This window comes from Rhineura floridana, chromosome 3 (assembly GCF_030035675.1).
Source record: "Rhineura floridana isolate rRhiFlo1 chromosome 3, rRhiFlo1.hap2, whole genome shotgun sequence".
Classification (NCBI taxonomy): Eukaryota; Metazoa; Chordata; class Lepidosauria; order Squamata; family Rhineuridae; genus Rhineura; species Rhineura floridana.
In genome coordinates this window covers 198,471,706-198,494,447 of record NC_084482.1, presented here as the reverse complement: position 1 = coordinate 198,494,447, position 22,742 = coordinate 198,471,706, and the positions used below count along the sequence as shown (strand labels likewise).

Below are 22,742 nucleotides of genomic sequence, written 5' to 3'. Positions count from 1 at the left end.
CCTTCTGTACCTGGGTGCAAGCTTCCAAAAATGAGACCTGTTCTGTCCCATGATCCCTGGGCATGAATGTTCCCCTTCCTACACCAGGGATTTCCACCTCAAGTCTTCCCCTGGCTCACAGAACAGCTGCAGGAGAAGGGACTCAATTTCCTGTAGGCTTGCTCTTCTCACCCCCCACCTGGGACCTGGGATGTTCTATGCAAACAGAAACTTGGGAAATGTATGGACAGTACAGTAGGGCCCCACACATACGGCAGGTTAGGTTCCAGACCCCCCCCCCCCAAAGCAAAAACTGCCAAAAAGCAGATGAGCTATAGGGCGGAGGTCTGGAACCTAACCCACTGATCGCACCAGAGGAGGAGGAGATCAGATCTTCCCCTTGGGCGCAATCAGCTTGAGCGGGAGTCTGATCGCGCCGGAAGAGAAGATCGGCTGTAGCAAGCTACAGCTGATTTCCCTGCTCGGGTGCGATCAGTTAGAGTGCGCTAGTCTGACCACCCCCGAGGAGGATAAGATCAGCTGTAGCGTGCTACAGCCGATCTTCCCCTCCTCCGGCAGGATCAGCTCAAGAGGGAGTCTGATTGCGCCGGAAGAGGAGATTGGCTGTAGCAGGGGAGTGTGGGGAGCTCCAGCCCCCCCTCCAGCTGATCACCCTATTAACAGAACGCCAAAAAGGGGCCCCTACTGTATCTGGTCATACCTTCAACACAAGAGAGTGACTGCCACGACTTTCAGTCCACCCCCCACCTTCTGTATTACCAATGCATACTTTCTGTGGTCAATTGGATGAAGATTCTCTTGATTTCTTCTTTGATCCAAGGCAGGGTATTCCTCACTTCCCATTCCTTTCTCCCTTTTTAGAATCCAGGTGGTGCATGGATTCCAGGCTTCTCTAAATCAAATCAGTGAAATCTGCTGTAATACTAGATTTAAGGTATTTTGCTGCTGCTAGTTATAGAAGAAGGATAAGGAGCTATGAGGAACACTGGCCCATGCCTACTTCCTGATCAGCTACTCTCATGTACACACAGAGCACCCTGCAAAGTTCAGAAACAAACAAAACAGAGAACTCCTAATGTATTGGTTTCTCCTCTGGAAACAACGACCAGATAATTTAGAAGCATCTTTAAGCACACCTCAAACAAGTTGCGCTAAACTAGAGTGACCAGGTCACAACCTGGATGTCTACCTAACACAGTGATGGCCGCTGGCTCCATGTCAGTGGGGCAAGTAGAATCTGCTCTGGGTTTTAGCCTGAACTTTTGGGAATAGGTTTCAGCACCTTGGACAATTCCTCGACAGCTTGGACTAAAACCTGGAGCGGATTCCACTGCTCTGCTGACATGGAGGCACCACCTGCCACTGACCTAACAGCGCTATAGCAATGAAGGAGGCTGCAGCCACAGCACTGTTAGAAGGAAATGTATCTCCATGATGCAACCTGGCAACCCTAGCCCTTTAGTATAGGGATGGGGAACCTTTGCCCATCCAGATGTTGTTGGACTACAATTCCCATCAGCCCCAGCAAGCATAGCCAGTGGTCAGGGATTATGGGAGTTGATGTTCAGCACTACCTGGGGGGGCAAAGGTTCCCCACACCTGCTTTAGCCCTTTCTTGCTAGCCTTCCTACATAAGAATGTAAAAAGAGCCCTGATGGATCAAACTGAAGGTCTTATCTACCCCAACATCCTGCTTCCCACAGCAGCCAACCAGATGCCTTTGGGAAGCTGATCATGAGTATAATAGCCTTCTACTGTTCTTGTTTCCCAACAACTGGCATTTAGAGCAGCAGTGGGGAACCTCTCCCGGGGACCAAATGCAGCCCTCCAGGCCTCTCTATATGTCCTTTGGGACTTGCCTGACACCGTACCCTTTACCAGCCTTATTCTACACCTTTTTTGAGCGTCTGGCTGGGATGTGTCCTTGAGAGCTGTGATAATGCCTTGCTTGCCTGTATGGAGGATATATGTGTGTGCACCTGTAGAAACCTCTAACTTACGTGTTGGCAGGAATGTAGCCTACTGTAGAAAGAATTGTACTTGTTGCTTCACTCACGTTAGCCTCTAGCCCCAACCACCACTGGCATGCGGCCTCTGGAAGGTTGTCAATGAGGGAATGCAGCCCTTGGGCTGAAAAAGGTTCCCCACCCCTGATTTAGAGGTATACTGCTTCTGGCTCTGGAGGTTCCATATAGCCATCATGACTAATAGCCCCAATCCTCCACAAATTTGTTTAAGCCTCTTTTAAAGCTATCTAAGATGTGGCCAACACAACTGTCATCTTACTACACCTTCCTAATCAAGTGGGAAGGTGCATTATAGAACCAAGTTTTTTCCCTTGCACAGGCAAGTTTGTAAATCCAAATATGATAGAGAAGGCACTGGAGAGAGGACGTGTGGTACCTTTTCAAGATGCATCCTTAAATCACCACAGTACCAAATGATAAAAACAGACAACATTTATTTGGACACCTTAGTTAAACTGAGCAAAATCAACAACGCCCCACTGCTCAAACGGGGATTGTCTCACAGGCCTCAGAAGAGATCTTCATTGTAGCCAACCTGGGATCGCTTGTCACGGTGAGAGCCATTGATACTATTCTTCACAGCTGAAGAGGTGAGGAGCACATCAATGATCCCAGCAAGAGAAAGATGTCTAGCTTCTCCCACCCCACCCAGCTTGACCACCGAGGACAATAAACACACCAACTGTGGTGCATTTGGTGGTAGACTGCCAGGTCCTACTCAAAGAGGCCATATAGCCACCAAACCCATTTAAGCGACAGGAATGTTTTGGAGACGTAAATTGATCTTTGTCCCTTTTTTGCCAGACTCTGAGCTATACTATTAGAGTGAAATTTGCTGGTTCCTGTTAAGAACATAAGAACATAAGAAGAGCCTGCTGGATCAGGCCAGTGGCCCATCTAGTCCAGCATCCTGTTCTCACAGTGGCCAACCAGGTGTTACTAGCTCTCACCCTTGCCTTTTTCCTGGGAACCTGATGGATCCCTCTTCCTCTTTGGATCTGATTCTTGTCTCACAAGACACAGATTTTTTGGGGCTCCCTGACCTCCATAGCTCTATACCCCCTCCAAACAACTTCACAGAGTCTTGAAGTTCCTCCCCACACCCCCATCCACTCTAGACTTATTGGTGCTTAATGGGGTGAGTTTACCCCTGAAGGACCAGGTCCGCAGCCTCGGGGTCATTCTTGACTCCCAGCTGTCCATGGAGGCTCAGGTTTTGGCAGTGAGCCAGGCAGCTTGGTATCAATTACATCTGATACGGAGACTGCGTCCCTATCTTCCTGTTCACCTGCTCCCTCAGGTGATACATGCCCTGGTCTCCTCCCGCTTAGACTACTGCAATGCGCTCTACGTGGGGTTACCCTTGAAAATGGTCTGGAAGTTACAGCTGGTACAGAATGCGGCGGCGTGCTTGATTAAGCATAGCCGTCGCTGTGATCATATCACTCCAGTGTTAATAGATCTTCACTGGCTACCAGTTGTCTACCGGGCCCAATTCAAGGTGTTGGTGTTGACCTTTAAAACCCTATACGGTTTCGGCCCAGTTTATCTGAAGGAGCGCCTCCAGAATCACCAAGTATGCCGCCTGATGAGATCAGCCACACAAGACCTTCTCTTGGTTCCGCCGGTGAAAACAGCGAGGCTGGTGCGGACCAGAGAGGGGGCATTTTCGACTGTGGCCCCCACCCTCTGGAACTCCCTTCCTTTTGATCTTAGACATGCTCCCTCCCTGATAGGTTTTCACCAAGCACTAAAGACCTGGCTTTTCAGGCAGGCCTATAGGATTGGGATGGATTAGTTTTATGCTGTATTAACTGAAGGTTGATTTTAGATTAATTATGCTTTGTTCTGATATGTATATTATGTCTATTTTGTCTTTTATTATTGTACGTCGCCTAGAGTGTCCGTTGACCTGGACAGACAGGCGACTCAAAAATTAAATTTTATTTTATTATTATTAGTATTATTATAGACCCCTTTCCAACATCCCAAGTACTTACCCAAAAGTCCCCACACAGATTTGCCAAGGGCTACATCCAGCATGGGCTGTTTGCGGGCAATGCTGACCTTCAGCTGTACATTCTCCACAACAGTTTCATTGAGCTGTAAGTAGACAGGGGAGAGCCTAAGTAATTTCTACGGAAATTGCTCAATGGCCCAGACAGTTCTGAAGCGCTGTATGGGGAAGAGCCGTCACTCCGTGGTAGAGCATTTGCCTTGTGTGCAGAAGCTGCCAAGTTCAATAATCGGCATCTCCAGGTAGGGGTGGGAGAGATATTTGCCTGAAACCTTAGAGAGCCGCTGCCAGTCAGTGTAGACTACTGGGCTAGATGGAGCAGTGATCGGACTCGGTAGAAGGCAGTTTCTATGTCCCTATGACTAACAAGACCTAATGAACTGTGAAACCTTTATTCAGAAGGACGGTCATTGTGTCCACGGAGGCTCACTCCCAGTAAGTGTGTACAGCAGGGGTGGGGAACCTCAGGCCAAGTGCGGCTCTCAAGACGTTCGATAGACTATACCACCTCCTCAGCTACACCCCCCTCTCCCCAGGCCTACTTTCCACCCTCTTTGAGTGTTTTTGCCTGGCTGGCATGTATCCTTGAACTCTCAACAATGCCCCTTTTGCTTGCCTTGAAGGAGGACAGAGAAGGGGGCTGTCTTGTCCTGTACAGGGGTAAAATTTACATTTGTAGCACTGCCCACTTTTGCCTCTGGCCCCGCCCATCACAGGCATGTGGCCCCTGGAAGATTGCCCAGAAGGAAGTGTGTTCCTCAGTCTGAAAAAGGTTCCCGACACCTGGCATTCAGGGCGATCCCCTCTATTTCTCACGTTTAGGCATGAGCACTGTTGCCAAAGCCTACCCTTTTCTCTCATCATCTATATTTATTTATTTAATTTAATTTAATTTATATACCGCCCTAAGCCCGAAGGCTTACATGAGCCAAAACTGCACCACCCATGCAGAAGAGGGAGGTACTGGTAAACAGAGGTTTGTAGAAGTATAAAAATATGCGGGAGGGAGGAATCGAAGGCGTGGGGAGGACGTAAGCAGCCCAATGTAGACTAAGTATGCTCGGTATGGATAGCTGGGAGGGAGAAGGTTTAGAGGTGGGGCAAGAGGATGGTAGGACTTCTCTGGTTCAGGTGAAAATCTAAGCTGGGGAAGCACTTAAGTCCATTGATTTCAATGGGTCTGCTCTGAGGAGGACTAATCACCCCATCCCTGCTGTTTCTTAAGACACATTTCAGGCAACACAGAGGAAAAAGCAGTAGCCAATACCTTTGCAACGGCCTGATCCGCAGACTCCAACTTTTCGTAGGTTACAAAAGCGCAGCTGAGGGTTAGAAGAGAGAAGGGTTACGGTTGAAGCCTGGAACGTTTCCAGTGTGTTTGACTGCTCTTTGGAAAAAGGCATTTTTATTGGTGTTTTACTGGATGATACAAGGGCCACTTCATGTATATATATTTGTATCAAAGACTGTTTTTGATTTGTGTATTTTATTGATTTTTGTAAACCACCCAGAGGACTATGGTCAATGGGTGGTCTCACAACAGTTCTTTCCAAACGATTGAATAACAGGTCCCTGCCCTGAGGAGCTTACAATCTAAAAGGGAGCAACAGAGAAGGGGAGCATGAAGGAAGTGAGAGAGGCGGCAGCATGCAGGCAATTCTGGGTGGCATTTCCAGGGCTAAGGGTTGGAAGTTGGAAAAAAATAAACAAAATATTTTTTGAGGGAGCTAGAGAATTTCAGATGGCTGAGAGTGATGGAGCTAGAGGACCAAGGAGCAGAGGTGGGGAATGTAACAAGAAGTAAAAATGGAAAGTCGGGAGTTGAGGGCTGTAAAGTAACAAACAAGGCAAATTCTCACTTTGGATCAATGAACAAACAAGGAAAGTACTTTCATCCCCTTTTCTGATCTTTAAGAAACATACAGTGCATCTGACACCTGGTGGTGCAATGATCAAGCCTCCTTCACACACCAAAATTCATAGTGTTGGAAGGAACCTCAAAGAACATCTAGTCCAACCCCTTGCCAGTACAGGAAATCCACTACAACAATATGATGTGGCACATGTCTAATTGTTTCTCAGTTCTGGACAGAGATAATTATCTGTATTAACTTGATCCTGGAAACAGATTTAAAGTTGATGGATGGACAAAATAACGTTGGTAGGATAACCTCCCACTGGTATGGAACCTCAGGATAGTGGAAATGGATTAGGCGCACCCTCTTGCTCATCAAACATAGCATTTTATGACAGTGGAAAAATAAACACAATCCAACAATGAACACAAGATCTATCCTCACTCGCAGCACGTGAACTAGTTATATATCAGGTGCTCACCAATTATTATTTTATTAATTATTATTAATTGAATTTATATCCCGCCCTTCCTCCTGAAGGAGCCCAGGCAAGTCTGTACAGAACTCTCTGGCTGTGTTTGGACATGAATAAGCTGGAATGAATGCAGGTGAGCCCTGGGCTTGCTTGCTGTGCCCCCCATCCCTTCCACCGACACAGCCAGGGGGAGGAGTTCAGAAGCACTCACTTCTGCTTTTGGTTAATGGCAGTTTGCTATTGTCTATGAATCGACAAACTATGGTTAGCATTAACTATGGTTTGTTTGAAACAAGCTAACTTGAAATCTGAAAAGGAGAACATAGGAAACTGCCTTATACCAAATCACATCGTGGGTCCACCTAGCTCAGTATCGTGTATATTTGCGGGTTATGGCTCTCCAGGATTTCAGTTTGGAAACATTCCTAGCCCTACTTGGAGATGCCAGGGATTGAACCTGGGACCTTCTGCATGCAAAGGAGCTGCTCCACCATGGAGCTATATTCATGTGGGAGTGAGGTGTCACTTGGATTTTTATTTTATTTTTCCTCTGGCACAGGAACATCTTGGGCCAACCTTGTCTCCTCTGTACCACTCACTTGTGGGGATTGTCCATGGAGAGATCAATGATGTTTCCAAAGGCTGAGAAAGCGGTATGCAGCAGGGTCTGGTTCATGTCCGTCCCACAGACGTATACCGTATTCCCTTTGCGCGGGCCACGCTGGTCTGGAAAAGAATCTGACCCTGGGTAAGGAAAAGAAAACAAACCGCTCAGAATCATTCCCATTGTCCCAAGGCCCTCTGAAATGCCAAATCCCTCTGAAATCTTACCTCCCTGCCCAGGAACTCCACAAACCCTAGTTCCCATCTGGTCTCTCCCTGTTTAGAATTCTCTCCGTTAACTATCCTCACAGCTTACTCACAGAAGCTTCAACTCTTGACGCCAGCCTCTTTCTATAAGATCATAACATCCATTTCTAACTGGCTGGACCCTGCCATCCACACTGAGACGCTAGGACTTAAAAACCTCTTAAGCAGAGGCTGGATGACCACCTAGTAGGGATGCTGTAGCCATGGATTTCCAGCATCATCTGCAGGATTGGACCTTTGGAGGTGCCTGCCAACTCTATGATTCCATCACTTCAGCTCTATCCCAGAAGCTACTGTATGCTTGCTGCCCTCTCTAGAAGATCCCAAGGATTCCTTACGGCGAAAGCTGCCATCTCTCTCACGGTCCCTGTCACGGTCCCTGTCCCGGTCCCGGTCCCTGTCGCGGTCCCTGTCCCTGCTCCTGTCCCGGCTGTGTTCCCGGTCATAGTCCCACTCGAAACTGCGCAAGTTTTCATCCTGGTCCCACTCTTTGTCTGGATCCCTGCCCTCTTCCAGATCCTTCTCTGGATCCCGCAGGCGATTGCTGGAGCTCACAAAGCTAGAAATAAGTATGAACAGGGAGGGCATATTTATTTCCATTTTAAATATTTTTAGGCTTCCTTTCAGGACAGAGTCCTTACAACAGCCTTTCCCAACCAGTGCGTCTCCAGACGTTGTTGGACCACAACTCCCATCATCCTCAGCTAGCACTGCCAATGGTTAGGAAAGATGGGAATTGTGGTCCAATAACATCTGGAGGCACACTGGTTGGGAAAGGCTGCCTTACAAGGTGGTGCCCAACAAATATGAACCATCAAATCACAATTTCAATAATACAACATAAGTTACAAATACAAAAAATGTCAAGATCAACCAAAAAACCCACAGCAGCCTGCTGTTAATAAACCATTTAAAAACACCATTGGAAGCAGCATGATGTCCATCAAAAAGCTGAGAAACCAGCACCATCCTCAACAAGATAATCAGTATTTGAAGTCATTTCAAACAGAAACATCTTCACTACCCTTCTGAAGGCTTAAATGGATGCAGTCAACCATATATCTCTTGGGAAGAGGGTTCACCAGATTAGCGCAGCGGTGGGGAACCTCAAGGCCGGGGCCCAAATGTGGCCTCCCAGCCATTTATCTGGCCCTCAGGACTTTCCTCAGGCCACAGCCCTCACCAACCCCACTCCACACATGGCTCGAGTGCTTTTGCCAGGCTGGAGTGTGTCCCTGAACTGTGATAATGCCTCACACTTGCCTGGATGGAGAGACGTGTCTTTGTGGAGGGGTGTGTGCAGACCCTTCTGACTTCTGTGTGTGTCTGGAATGTAGACGCACCTGTGCTCCACCCACTTTTGCCTCTGGCCCTCAGAAGGTTGTCCATGAAGGAATGAGGTCCTTGGGCTGAAGGTTTCCAACCCCTGCATCAGAGACTACCACTGAGAAGGCCCTGTCCCGAGCGTCCAACAGTTTCTCATATCTTTAGGCACAAGCTGGGCCTCTGATGGCAATCTCAGAGCTTGGGGAGGTTCGTATGGGAGTAACGATTAGGAGAGGTTATCTACAGAGATACGTAACATTGAAGGGGTAGTGTTTAAAGCACCTCTACCTGCAGTGTAGCAGCACATTATGCAGCTGACTATGCTCCTGTCTGAGGGTGTGGCTGCATATGCAGTCTGTCACTTCTTGGCCTTGTAAAGTAGGAACAGGGAGCCGGTTGCCCTCTAGATGTTGCTTCAACTACAACTTCCACCATCTCTGTTCACTGGCCATGCTGGCTGGAGCTGATGAAATCTGCAGCCTAACAGAGGGACGCAGTTCTCCATTCCTGTTGCAGGGGATAGGATGACTGGCAGTGCTGGCAGCAGTGTCTGTGAACTTTGGCATGGCTGCCAGCACTTGCCACTATAGTGTGGCGTAGTGGTTAAAGTGTAGGACTGGGACCTGGCAGACCAAGGTTCAAATCCCCACTTAGCCATGAAGCTCACTGGGTGACATTGGGCCAGCTGCTGTCTCTCAGCTGAACCTACCTCACAGAGTTGTTGTGAGGAAAAAATTGGGAGAGGGAGGACCATGTTTGCACACCATCTTGAACTCCTTGGAGGAAAGGTGGTATGCAACTAAGTAAATAAATAAATAAGATACATGTGTAGTATAAACTGCCTTCTTCATTCAGAAAGATGTTGACACTTTTAAAATGGTGTAACGTTTAAAATATAGTACAGGGATTTTCACCACTTAGGCCCCTACAGCATACATCATACCAACTAAACCACAAGGGAGGGTGCAAAAATGTTCACAAAAAAGCAATTGCAAACTTATTAAATTGCCACAACCTGACCATTATTTGCTGGATTTTGCTGGAATTTTGCCAGATTCTACATGCCAAATTTAATATCGATAGGACGAATCTTGATTTTATGATGAACCAAACCAACTAGAACCAACCTTTCATAGAGGGACTTCCTCTGGGGACGCCGCGACTAAAAACAAAACATTTTTTAAAAAAGAAAGACATCAGTGATTTGAGTAAAACTAGCAACTAGCAGCTTTGTCTGGGTTGAAATCAGAATATCTGGTTGCTAAAAAAAACCCACTGCCACTTTCCCTTTTAGCTACGGTCTAGGATTTTCCCCCTTCATCTGTTTCACAATGTCGTGTTACAGGTTTTAAGCATGGCTGGGTGGCCAAGTTGCACTGAAAAGGTGTTTGGGTGGCACTCATGGACAGCACTGACTCCCTTGGCCACATCCTAGGATCATAAGAGCCTGACTCCTGGATCTGGCCAGTGGCCCATGCAGTCCAGCATCCTGTTCTCACAGTGGCCAACCAGATGCCTATGCAAAGCCCACAAGCAAGACCTAAGCGCAACAGCCACTCTCCCCACTTGTGATTCCCAGAAACTAGCATTGATAAACATACTGCCACTGCTAAAGGAGGTAGAACATGAAGGTAGTGAGTTTGATTTCAGCTGGTCTCCTGGAGATCTCAGTTGCAGCCGACAAGACACTTGGACAACAAGGTCCTCCCGCAGTGCAGAGTGGCCTACATCCATTGGAGAATCTTGATAGACTGTCCTAAGGTGCATAGGGGCCCACCGCAGCACTGACAACCCACAGATCCTCCCTTAATGCATGTATCAGTGGTACAAGGGGAAAGTGGGGGGAGCTCCATAAAAGAAGCAGACACACCACACACTGCACTTGAGCATCCTGTGAATCGGTGAAGGCAGAGGAGCAGGCAGGATTGCCTATCCAACCCACTCCTCTCCCTGGGAACCCAGGTTCCTGGTACCTCTTGAGAATCGTCATCTGCCGAGATGCTGCGCTGAAAAGGCTGGAAAGTTGGGGCTGGTCCTTTTTCAGGATCCTAAAGACACACAAGAGGTTAAGAAGATGCTGGGCATGACCCTCCTGGTATATTCCACTGGCCCTGTTGCACGTCCACCCATTTAGCTCCACTTAAGAACATAAGAACATAAGAAGAGCCTGCTGGATCAGGCCAGTGGCCCATCTAGTCCAGCATCCTGTTCTCACAGTGGCCTACCAGGTCACTTACTTTCAGCTTTCCCTCCAGAGTCCGAGAGCGCTTGAACCCTGAGTTCTTGTTCTCAGCTTTAATGGCGCTGATGGCTCCCGTTTTCACCAGCATCTTTGCTTGCTCTGTAGCTGTGGCCGTGTCCACTACCGGCTGATCAGAGATGGCTGGGGGCGGGTCAAACAAAAAAAAAGGAAGAGAGCATCCAAGAGTTGGTGACCTGGGCAGTATTGCACCCAACTCCACTCCATCACCTTCCTTCACGGATGCCTGACTTACAGCGTTTAATTCCTCCCTGGCTAGCTTGGCTGGTTGAACTCTGTTGCTTCTTCAAGGCCATGAGGGCCTTTTTCTGGAAAGGAAGAACAACAAAGAGTTAAGGTGACATTTCCAGCCCAATTTCTCTCCCTTTCTGAAATCCCTATCTTCTCCTATCATGATCTACCAACAGGTGAACCTGTGGCCCTCAAGATGTCACTGACTACAACTCCCATCATCCCATAGGCTTCCAGTTAGCCACTGTGAGGACAGAAGGCTGGAACAGATAGGCCTTTGGCTTCATTCAGCAGGACTCCTCTTATGTTCTTATGCCTGACCACTGGACACGCTGAATGGGGCTGGAAGGACCAGTGGCCTTGACTTGGCGTAAGGGACCTTTGTACACTGACCCAACAAGCCCTTTGTTGGGCCTGGGCTGCCTACAGTGGTATCCACCCCACGGCATTGACAAGAGTCTGACCTTTTTCTTGAGCTTGGCAAATTTCTTCTGCAGAGCTTCCTCTTCCTCTGTCAGTCCTGGAGGCAGAACAATCATGGCTGACAAGCAAAGTCGCCGTCTGGAAAGGGAAGGCAACAAAACAGGCTGTCAGCTCTATCGTTTGTTTTTGTTTCTTTCCAGTTTCCAGCATAGCTAGACAGGAGCAAGAAGGCCTACCTTTGGTACAGAGCAGCCATTTTCAGATACGGCTACTATTGTCATGACCCCTGAATCCAGCAGCGGTCTGGAAAGGGAATTGGGAGGTTGCAGGGGCACCAGATGGGTAGCCAGGTCAGAGTCAGGACTCAGAGCTGACTGCTGAAGATAGTGTGACCATTACACCTGACGCTGTTGGACAGGAGCCCCAGGAGGAACCTCCCACACCACCAGGGCCTATAAGGCCAGAGCCAGCACCCTCATGGCCACCTTCCCCCAAACCAGAAGCACCAGATGCCTCCCACCACATGTCACCAGTCCAGCGGCATGGGGAGCACACCAGAATGGAGGCTATGGAACAGAGGAGAAATGTCACTCTTCAGTCCAGAGGGGTGGCCCTTTAAGGCTCTGAAGTTCTCTACAAGGGAGGTGGAGCCTGGAGGGTGTAATCTGGAGGTAGAGGCTTAAAAGGCCTCAGTCTGCTCTCAACCCTTGTAGAGCAAGTTGCTCCAACATACTAACCGCTGCACCACACTGGTTCCATATTTTGACCTTGTACATCTGTGCTTTTTACAGCATTTTACTGTATCTTGTATTGATTTTATGCTGTAAACCAACAGAAGATGAATGGTGGCCTATTAATCTTTTAGTAAATGAAAAAACGTGTGAGATTTATACCGTTTCCTATCCGCCCTTCATCATAATGCCACTGGCATCATCAGCATCGGCAGGGATGTTTTGGTGAGGAAGGAGGAAAGAACAATATTGAAAAAGGGAGCAGCTAGTTTCTCTCTCTCTCTCTCTCTCACACACACACACACACACACACACAAAAGAATTGCGTTTGCACACGTTGCCTCTACAGATTTCTAGAAACTTACTCTTTTTGTAAAAAGTGAAAGCTGGGAATCTGGGGATCATGGTTTTATTCTGGGGGATGCTTATGACTTGGGCCTACCTCCCTGTCTGCCTATCTGGCCCTACTCAGATTCCTGCTTCGACTAGAAAACTGCTGCTGCCGGGGACCTGCTGCTCAGAGGGTGTGACTCCACTGCTCTCCAACCTACTATGGTTCTCAGCCTGCACCTCTGAGCCTGATTCAACGTGCCGGTTATCACCTTGAAAGCACAATCCAATGCATGCTTACTCAGATACAAGTCATGTTGTGTTCAATAGCACTTACTGCCTAGTACGGAAGTTTAGGATTGCAAACTTGCACTTTTACAAGTGTAAGCCATGCACTGTCTGTTTTGCATTTGCAAGGAGTCATTTCTTTAGCAAGGCAGTGCCTGTACTCTGGAACTCCCTGCCTCTTGACATTAGGCAAGTGTCCTTAGTACATTGTTTTAGACACCTGCTGAAAACTTTTCTGTTTCAGCAAGACTATCCAGACACATGATAGGTTAAGTTATTTATCTTTGGCTTAAAGTTTTATTTGTTTTATCTTGGTTTTAATAAAATCATCATAATTTTCCAAAACAGATTCTACAACAAAAAGAATTATGATTTATGTGTATTTGTTATTAATTGGTTTATGAATTTTAGCCATTTTTTATGCATAATTTTATACATATACACTGCCTGGAGATTTTTTTTTTAATCAAGCCATTTATAAATTTTCTACATAAATAAAACCTTAAACAAATTGGGTCCAAGATATTGACAGTGCAACTGTATACACCTCTATGCAAACGTAACAGTAAGCCAGGTGTTGCTGAACTACAATTCCTATTAGCTCGTTCAAGCACAGCCAGTGGTCAGGGGCGATGAGAGTTGCAGTTCAGCATCATCTGGAGGGCCAAAGGTTCCTCACACTTGGAGAAAGCTATTGCGCTGATGTCCTGCTTGTCACCTTCCCAAAAGCATCTGGCTGGCCACTGTTAGAAGCAGGATGCGAGACTAGGTGGGCCTTTGGGATGAGCAAAGTGGGAATGATGAGGCAGCAAGAGCTAACATGCGGCTCATTTACGGTAAGCCACTGGATCTGCCTTTCCCAACCTTCGGGTCCCCAGATGTTCCTGGACTGCAGTTCCCGTCAGCCCCAGCCAGCATGGCCAATGGTCAGGAATTATGGAATTGTAGTCCAGCAAAATCTGGGGACACAAAGGTTAAAAAAGGCTGCATTAGATTAAGGTTTACTATGAGATGTATACTGAGCCACTCTCAATACACTAAGGATTTCCCGCCAGGGCTGTGATCACTAGGGGGCCTGGTCTTGTTGAGGCATACCATGTGGGCTAGTCCCGTAACTTATTTTTCTCTGGCCTAAAGCTGTTATCTCTATTAATTTTGTACTGATGAAACCCTTGATATTGGCAGATTTTCCTGTAGGAGGTTAACAGGACAACAAAAGTGGACTTAGGGTTGCTAAGACGCTTATACTTCCAGCCTGGAAGGATAAATACCCACCATCTATTATCCAATGGACTGAGGACCTCACTGCTCTGGGTACCCTGGAACACATTTCATATACGTCAATTTCGAGTGGATACCTATTTGGATCTCTGGAGGGCTTATATTAATTTATATGCTTAACTCAAGATGCATGTACTGATGGTTATTGCATCTTTAATGTAAACTGAAAGGGGTTTATTGTTATTAGTATTCATATATTTCTTTGTCTTTACTTTATTTTTATAACTTTAATATTTTTAGGTATCTTATTTCATTTTATTATGTTTTTCTTTGTCTTCTTTTTCTTTCATTGTTAAATTTGCAAATAAAAAAATTAATTAAAAAAAACACCAAAGGAGCCTGGCCTCCTCAGGAAGATAATGATTTCTTATATTTCTTACTCACCCTTCACCATGAAATCCCAATGTGGGTTACAACAATTTAAAAACACATTAAAAACAAAACAGATTACAATTTAGAGATTGGGGTGGGTCCTAAATATATATATCTGAAGTGTCAAAGGCCAGGATAAAGAGGTGTGCCTTCACTATATGACAAAAACTACATAATGAAGGTGCTAAATGCACCTCTGAGGGAAGGGAATTCCGCAACTTATTCCAAGGACTATGTTCAATTTTCATTAAGAGAGAGAGAGAGAAAATCTAGGCATTTTACTTGTAAAAATACAAAGGAAACCACACAGACAATTATTGTACACAACTGCAAAATCTGATTCAGCTTTTTTCAGCATGAATCAAAAGTGCTCAAGGTGCTTTACATGGCTCTTCCATCACCAACACCTGGTTGTTTTATTTATAAAACATATAATCCACCCGTCCTCCCAGAAGACCAGGGCAGCAAACAAGCGATAAAACATTAAAAACATAATTAAAAAGAAAATATGTACTTTTAAAAATCTTTAAAACAAAACGGCTTTAAACATTTTTAAAAAACTTTAAAAACATGTTAAAAACCATTCCAATACAACAGCCTAGCACAGTAGGTAAAGCCCGCTGTGACTGGCCCAACATCAAGTAGTGTTTCATAGCTGACTGGAGATTAAAAGATGCAATCAACATACAGCGCTGGCTTTTCATTCTGGCCAAAGAGTGCAAAGGCACTGGGATAACTGACAAGCAACAGGCACGCGGTACTGGGAATCGCAAGTGGGGTTAGTGTTGTTACACGCCGGTCCTGCTTGCGGGTTTGCCATAGACATTTAATTGGCCACTGTGAATCAGGATGCTGGAATAGACAGGCTTTGGCTTGATCCAGCAGCGCTCTTCTTATATTGACTTTGTTTTAAAATGTTATAAAAATCAAATATTTAATTACAATAAAATCAACAAAGAGTCCTAGGCCCACCTTATTAGATTTCTTACTCACCCTTCACCATGAGATCCCAGGGTGGGTTATAACAATTTAAAAACACACGTCAGATGAATTGTGACTTTAGCTTTCATGCACTAGTGACCATCACATCCTTTCATATCCCTAAAAACTCATGCCACACAAAAAAAAACCTGTTAAGTCTTTTAGGAGCCACAAGTCTTTTCGTTGTTTTTTCTGAAACAGACTTAACCCAGTGAGGGATTCAGGACAGACAAAAGGAAGTATTTCCTCACACAGTGTATAGTTAAAACTGTGGGATTCGCTCCCACAAGACACAGTGAAGGCCACCAACTTGGATGGCTTTAGAAGAGGATCAGCCAAATTCTTGACAGGTAAGGCTATCAACGCCTGACTACTAGCCACGATAGCTATGTTTTACCTGCACTGTTGGAGGCAGCATGTTTCTGAATGCCAGCTGCTGGAAACTGCAGGAGGCCAGAGCGCTCTTGCGCTCGGGTCCTGCTTGTGGGCTTCCCATTAGGGCATTTGGTTGGCCACTGACGTAACAGGCTGCTGGACTGGATGGGCCTAATCCAGCAGGGCTCTTCCAGTGGCTACTCCTCTACAAATTAATAGAATTTATTAACTGTTAAAGAAATGTGGCTACCTGGCTGTTTCACACTGATTTATTTCTCTCTCATACACATCAGGCTACAGGCTTGCCTCTTTCATTTCCAATGACGCTGTTCTTCCATGCCCCTGAAGATATGCTACTCCCCAGTCCCATCACGCCCGAAGGTCCACACTGAATAGCTTCTCAGACGCTACCCTACAACGCAACAGGGAAAGGATCGCCCCATCTGCATCCCGTGATGCACCGACAATTATGCCCACCAATTCCTCACAGCCGGAGTTTCGCCAGCCTGTTCCATGGTGCACCACGGGTCGCGCCAACAAGCATATTGCAGCGTTGGCTTTGCGTTTTCCCACTCACCGACAACACTTTCTGTATTCTCGGCCTCTTTGCTCGAGCCTTGTTTCGTAGACCCTCCCCGGAACAATCACGTAGGAAGAGGAAGTTGAAGGTTTGCTTTGCATAAGCTGCCCAGCAACGCGAAGCCCATTGGCTTATTAGAAAGGCGGTAGCTTTTGCGAGCACGATGAAAGGTAAAAAAGAGAAAGAGAAGAGATTCACATAATAGCCACTCATTGGCTGAATTGTATAGCAGAGCGAAAACGTTCGAAGCGCGACCGCTTTGGAGGCCGGTCAGTTTCTTATTTGAATAGCAAGCTGCTCATTGGCTGCCGCTTACATATGATGCAACGGAGAAATTGAGAAACGTTCGTATTTACATGTCGCACTACTATTGGACAACAGCTGGTTTATTAACTACTACTTGTCTTCAAGAAAAGAAAGAAACGTTCGGCTACCCTTCCAATGGTCGTCTCCGCTTTCTCTAACTGGCTTACTGGGATTTAGCCAATCCTATAGATGTTGTCCCCACTTCCGGTTTTCAGTTTCAATCAACAGTTGTTAGTTCCGACCCGCCAAGTGACGATCATCCTGCCTTTGCTCCGGTTTGGTCGAACTTCCGCCCTTACCATGTTGGCAAGGAAGGAGCACTTCCGGATTAGGGTATGCCACGCCTCTGCGTGAACTGTGACAACTGAGATGGAGCTGGAGAGAATAGGTGAGAGAATGAACCATCGCTGGGACTGGTATTTAATAGGAATCCTTCTCTTACTTGCCCTGAGTTGGGGAGGGTTTGTCATTCTATTGTGTCTTCCCATTATGTATGATTACTGATTAGTATCAATTTTCCCCTCAGTAAATTAGAATATAATAATGATTATCATTAATCACTTGTAAAGCGTCTAAACTTTGCTTTGTACCACACGTAGATTAGAAGCAAGACAATCCCCTCCTTGCAGGTTTACAATCTACACAGCACAAAAGGAAAAAGGGATGTGGAGGGATGAAGAAACTAAAAAGGTTCAGGCACCTTGTCTTAAAGTTACATGACCAGCTGCAGTTTATTTATTTAAATATTTCTTACGTTTATATCCTGCCCTTCCTTCCAGTAGGAGTTCAGGGCGGCAAACAAAAACACTAAGCAAAGTACGGAACTCAACTAAAAATGGTGGTCAGTTACAGACAGATATATACCCCCACATTCGTTATGACTATGGCAACAGTTTCATCCAATTGTTCTATGCTGTAATGCTACAGTGATGCTCTGCCCCCTGTACCAACCATCCCCCTCTATGCTTTCCTGAGATATCAGTATCCTTGGCACATATTCGGTCTATTACAGCAGTATTATTCATTATGGTCTACGTGACTCCCCTGCTTACAGGGAATGGCCGCCAGAATAAATCAGAATCAATCAAAATCCTCCACAGAGCCATAACTGCAATGCTTTGGCATACACATTCTGCCAGTTTCACCACAGCCAATTTCTCATAGAATCATAAAATAGTAGAGTTGGAAGAGGCCTATAAGGCCATCAAGTCCAACCCCCTGCTCGATGCAGGAATCCAACTTAAAGTACACCTGACAGGTGGCTGAGTAAAAGTCAGTTGAATGCAACCTTGTATAAATTATGTTTGTTTAGTTCCATATGTATAGATTTATATTAAATTTGTAATAAATTATATCACATATTATAAATTAAATAATTTATTGTAATAAATATTAAATTAAATGGTAATAAATAGAAAAATAGATGGAAATGTTATTTGTACGTTCTAATTATTTGTTGCTGTGAGCCGTTTTGAGCTTGACTTCAGTGAAATCAAAACAACCTGTTCTATGCAACAGTAACCGCCGTTGCTGGACATATTTTAAGCAGTAGCTGGGGAGCCATAATCCAGGGGTGTTGTAGCTGCATCCTGCGCTGCAGATCCTGTACTGATGACCCCTGATGTCCCTTTCAAGTTTACGATTCTGTGGAAGTTACACTGAAGTGAGAGGAGACCAAACAAAAAACCAACAACCCAGAAACAATGGCCGAAAGGGTGATGATGGATTTCAAACTGTCCTTGTCTTCTTGTTTTTCTTCAAGCCCTGCCCCCCCGGGGGCCTCTGGAGCTGCCTCTCTCTGTTCTGGAGGTTGGGTGTGCCGGTCGTTTTGAGCTCATCACCCAAGAGGAAGGTCCTCAGGGAGATGAATTTCCACTGACCACGGTAAGGGCTGGGTGAGCGCCCTCTTCCAACCCAAGCACGAGAGAGGAATATTCCTAACGGTAGTAGGCAGCCACTAGCTCCTGCTGCTGGACTGAAGGTCTGAAGGCAAATGAGGCTGCCACTTTCCTGAAGCTAAGTAGGGTTAGGTCTGGTAAGCGGGTGGATGAATGACTGCCAGGAACCATATGTATATCTTATGCCACCTTTGGTTCCATGATAGAAGAAAGGCAGGATAGAAACGCAAGAAAATAAATTAAACAATATGGAGAGCCAGTGTGGGTGTTGTGGTTAGAGGACTGGGGAGACGCAGGTTCAAATCCCCACTTAGCCATGAAGCTCATTGCATGATTTTGGGCCAGTCACTGCCTCTTAGCTTGTCCTACCTCACTGGGTTGTTGTGAAAATAAAATTTGGGGAGGGGGGAGGATCATGTATGCTGCCTTGAGCTGCCTTGTAATACATAAAAATGGATTGTTGGAGTGAATTTCTAAATTCTTGAGGTCGTTTGAGCTTTCTGCTCTTCTTTAGGGGTAAAGGATTTTAGAAGAAACCAGCAGCTGTTTACGAATTACTTTTTTTGTTTAATATTTCATGTATAGTTCTAGTGTAGGAAGAGTGGACAGTTTTTGGACTTGGGGAGCTGGAATCTTTGTTGATGTGGTGGAAATCACCAAGGGATCTACCTTTGCCCACTTCTGATGTGAAGTAGTTTTCACTATTTAAGACCCAGGACTCTTGTTGTTTGTTAAATGTGTGTAGCTGCACATCAATAAATGTTCCTTGGGTGGCTTACAAGTAAGACAATATTAAAAGTACAATAAATAATACTTAAAAATCAGCAATAAGCAATAAAAAGACAGCAAAGCAAAACAAAAATCCTTTACTTGTGAGAGAAACAGTATAAAAATTTTATGGCCTGGATTAAATTGCACTAGGCCACAATGACTCAAGTTTAGTTTAAAAATGCAATTAAAAACTCACCTTGCAATATAGGCTCTAGTTCTAACTGTTGCTGTTTGTTTTTTTAACCAGGTGTGTCTATCTTCCCCTGTCTTTTCACTTTCTTTTTATGACTAAAAATATTGAATCGGTCTTCAAGAAAAGGATAATGGCGGTGCCGTAGATCCAACCTGCCTTAAGTCAGGATGGGACCCATTTGTAGACTGCAGCTCTTGTAGTCTGGTTGCCTAAACACCTGACAATGGTCTCTAAACACTTTCAGGGGGTTCATGCTGAGGAAAAAAATGGGTTCTGGCACCTTGAAATAGGACCTCCTTTTTCCCCCTGCAACAAATGTTGCTGTGTGAAGCTCCTCCTGTTCAGTGTGAGGCAGCCGGCCATACCCCTTTCCAGAAATTCCATGCCATTGTGTCCTCTGTTTCCTTTTCCGCCTTCGCCAGTCACCAATAGTCAGTCCGCATTCTGTGCTCATTGAGCATGCTCAGTTCTCATTGGGTTGTTCTAGGGTGGTTCCCCCCCATCTTACAACATTTTTAAACTTTTGCAAGCCACAGGATTTCCCACAACCTACCAGTCGCTTCCAGTTCTGCGTGTGAGTAGCTGTTTTAGCTGCGTAAGGACCAGGACTCAGATCCATTGTGATAGATTTGAAAGGTTATAAAAGACACCTCCACCTTTTTTGCATCCTCCCCCCGCAGTTGCCTCACGGCTTGCCCCCTTATGCTGAGGATCTGGCATCTGAGCTGGAGCAGCGCTTCCTTGACAGCCCGGACTGGCTTCCCATCCACCACTTCGAACGGTCTCACAGGTGAGGTTCTCAGCGGCTGTAGACCCCGTGTGAGATGGACACATTGGTGTCAGAGCGGTCTCTCTTGTGTGGAGTCAGGATCGCTGCTTCCACAACGAGCAAAGCTTGATTGCTAATGGGCTGCCATAAGTTTGGGCGGCAGCTGCAGTGGTGTGGGAGGTGGGAAAGGTTTTTCAACTTGCCTGCTTTCTCGAGGAAGGTTCTGGCCCCGTGAGAAAGATGTCCAGTCGCTCTTCGAGGTGGACGTCACACCTGTGCACTCCACTCTTCAGGCTGAGCGCAACCCGACCACAGGGGAGCTGCTGGGTTTCAGAGAGGTAAGAAATGGTGCTCTTCTCCACTTCCCAGACTGGAATAGCATTTTTTTAGTGGCAAATTGTAGGGCAATAACAGGGAACCTCGGGCCCGGGAGCCAAATGCAGCCCTCCAGGCCCCTCTGTCTTGCTATCTTAACTCTCTTCAGCGACACGCATCACTGGCCTTGCTCCTCACCCTCCTTGAGTGTTTTTGCCTGGCTGGGAATGTGCCCTTGAACTCTGATGATGACTCTCACTTGCCTGGAGGGAGGATAGAGAGGGGTTTCTGTGTGGAAACTAGCCTACTGCACCAAAACGTAACTTATATACGTTGCTCCATCCACTTTGCTGCTGGTCCCGCCCTCCGTTGGCATGTGGTCCCCAGAAGGTTGTCCAGAAGGGAATGCGGCCCTTGGGTGGAAAAAAGGTCCCCACCTTTGTTATAGGGTCTCACAGGTAGGTCAATATACTTCATTGATCCAGGGCTAGTGATGCCTTGTAGGAGTGAGTAAGGTAGACATCTGTCATATTTGTATCTATTTAATATTATTTATTATTTATTTTTAAAGCTGCTGTACCACTTCTCAGGCCAAACTCCTTCATGCTTGAGGAGCTGATCGTGGTGGGGCTTGCTGTCAGTGCTGGTCAGCAAGCCCTTCTTGCAAGGGAACAATCAGGAGCTCACTTTAATCTCCCAATTGTTCCTTTGTAGCCACATCCTTACCTGCCTCATAGCTGATAGGCATGCATGTGTAATTTGGGGGAAATGGCCTTGTGGGCCAAATTGGGACCTGTGCGGCCTAATTAGACCCTCAGGCCAGCTGTTCCCCATCTCTGCTTGATCTCTGGCCATCTCTGTGTTGATAGCCAGGCTCTCGTGCAGATCCTGCTCTGCTGCCGCCTTTTGATCTGAGGAAGGATTACACGGCTAATAAAGCCCTTGAACAAGTTTGCTTCTCCTGCAGTTAGGAATTCTTGTTGCCTTGAACTGAGAATACAGTCTATAACAACCTTCACCAACCTGGTGGCCTCCAGATGTTTTGGACCACAACTCCCATCACCCTCAGCCAGCACATGTTGGCTGGGGCTGATGGGAGTTGCAGTCCAAAACATCTGGAGGGCACCAGGTTGGCGAAGGCTGGTCTGTTTAAAACTGGCTGTGTATCTATTTGTCCTGACAACTCTCCCCCTTTTGTGACTTCAATTCCAGGCTCTTGTGGACAACATGGGCTTATCGGCCAAGAATTCTCTTTCCTTCCAGCGAGCACCTGGCCCCCCAGTTGAGGCTCTGCGAGGCAGTGCTACCAATTATCCCTTCTGGCCAGGTACGGGTCTCTTGTTTGCACTCCCTGGTCTGGGGATGGGCAGTACAGCTTTACACCAGGGCTAGGACACCTGTCGGGCTCCATTTCCCATCAGTCTCAACCAGCACGGCCAATGGTCGAGGCTGATGGGAGTTGTAGTCCAGCAACACGTCGGGGGAGTCATAGGTCCTCCATTGCTGCTTTAATGCTGAGCCATGGGGTAAGAAGTTGGGCATGGGCAAACTTGAAAACAGGAGTCTATGCCCCTTTCATTACTGAGGGACACTTTGAAATATATTACGGGTTCAGCATCAGAGGCCCTTCTTCGTGTGCCCCTCTGAAGGAGGTGCAGAGAGGGGCAACATGAGAATGGGCCTTCTCAGCAGTGGCCCCGTTTGTGGAATGCTCTCCCCAGGGAGGTATGCCTGGCGCCATCATTACCCATCTTAAGGCGCCAGGCAAAAACGTTTGTCTTATCCCTGGCATTTGTTTGTTAACTTTGGAAGGCTTTTGGAGGGCTTCTGTTGTGTAGCCTTCCTAGGGAGGGTTGCTCCACCACCTTATGTACTGTTTTGTTTTTAACTTTTTATGTATTTTTTAATAATTTGCTTTTTTATTTTTTATTAACCGTAAGTCTCGTTGAGTGCGCATATGTGTGTGGAAAAGTAACTAACAAATTTAATAAATAAAACACTAATAGGCAAAAAACCTGCAGTTTAAGAACATACCTATAGCCAACAGATATTTCTATCAAACTTTAA

The 22,742-nt window shown here is 46.3% G+C and overlaps 2 protein-coding genes across 8 annotated transcripts in view; one reads left to right on the top strand and one right to left on the bottom strand.

Annotated features, from left to right (window-relative positions):
• Positions 1-2,444: 2,444 nt before the first annotated feature.
• On the bottom strand, positions 2,445-16,974 carry NELFE (negative elongation factor complex member E). 7 transcript variants are annotated; one of them, XM_061619438.1, is made up of 12 exons: positions 16,421-16,819; positions 13,699-13,793; positions 11,527-11,623; positions 11,067-11,139; positions 10,809-10,954; positions 10,545-10,619; positions 9,699-9,733; positions 7,584-7,804; positions 6,975-7,119; positions 5,312-5,366; positions 4,028-4,130; positions 2,445-2,609 (listed from the first exon to the last, which is right to left on the bottom strand). In XM_061619438.1, the coding sequence occupies exons 1-12, from the start codon at positions 16,634-16,636 to the stop codon at positions 2,536-2,538; spliced, it is 1,335 nt and encodes a 444-aa protein (XP_061475422.1). In that variant the 5' UTR covers positions 16,637-16,819; the 3' UTR covers positions 2,445-2,535. The 7 variants fall into 7 exon arrangements, with proteins under 7 accessions (XP_061475422.1, XP_061475428.1, XP_061475423.1 ...); XM_061619444.1 differs by lacking the exons at positions 13,699-13,793; positions 16,421-16,819 and adding an exon at positions 16,858-16,974; XM_061619439.1 differs by lacking the exon at positions 13,699-13,793 and having other exon boundaries at positions 16,421-16,604.
• SKIC2 (SKI2 subunit of superkiller complex) overlaps positions 16,502-22,742 on the top strand; it is a 40,787-nt gene continuing 34,546 nt past the window's right edge. The window contains exons 1-5 of the mRNA XM_061619437.1: positions 16,502-17,117; positions 18,492-18,613; positions 20,272-20,381; positions 20,581-20,698; positions 21,888-22,002. Coding sequence (XP_061475421.1) covers positions 17,099-17,117; positions 18,492-18,613; positions 20,272-20,381; positions 20,581-20,698; positions 21,888-22,002 — 484 coding nt within the window. The 5' untranslated portion in view covers positions 16,502-17,098. The remainder of the gene's footprint in view (positions 17,118-18,491; positions 18,614-20,271; positions 20,382-20,580; positions 20,699-21,887; positions 22,003-22,742) is intronic.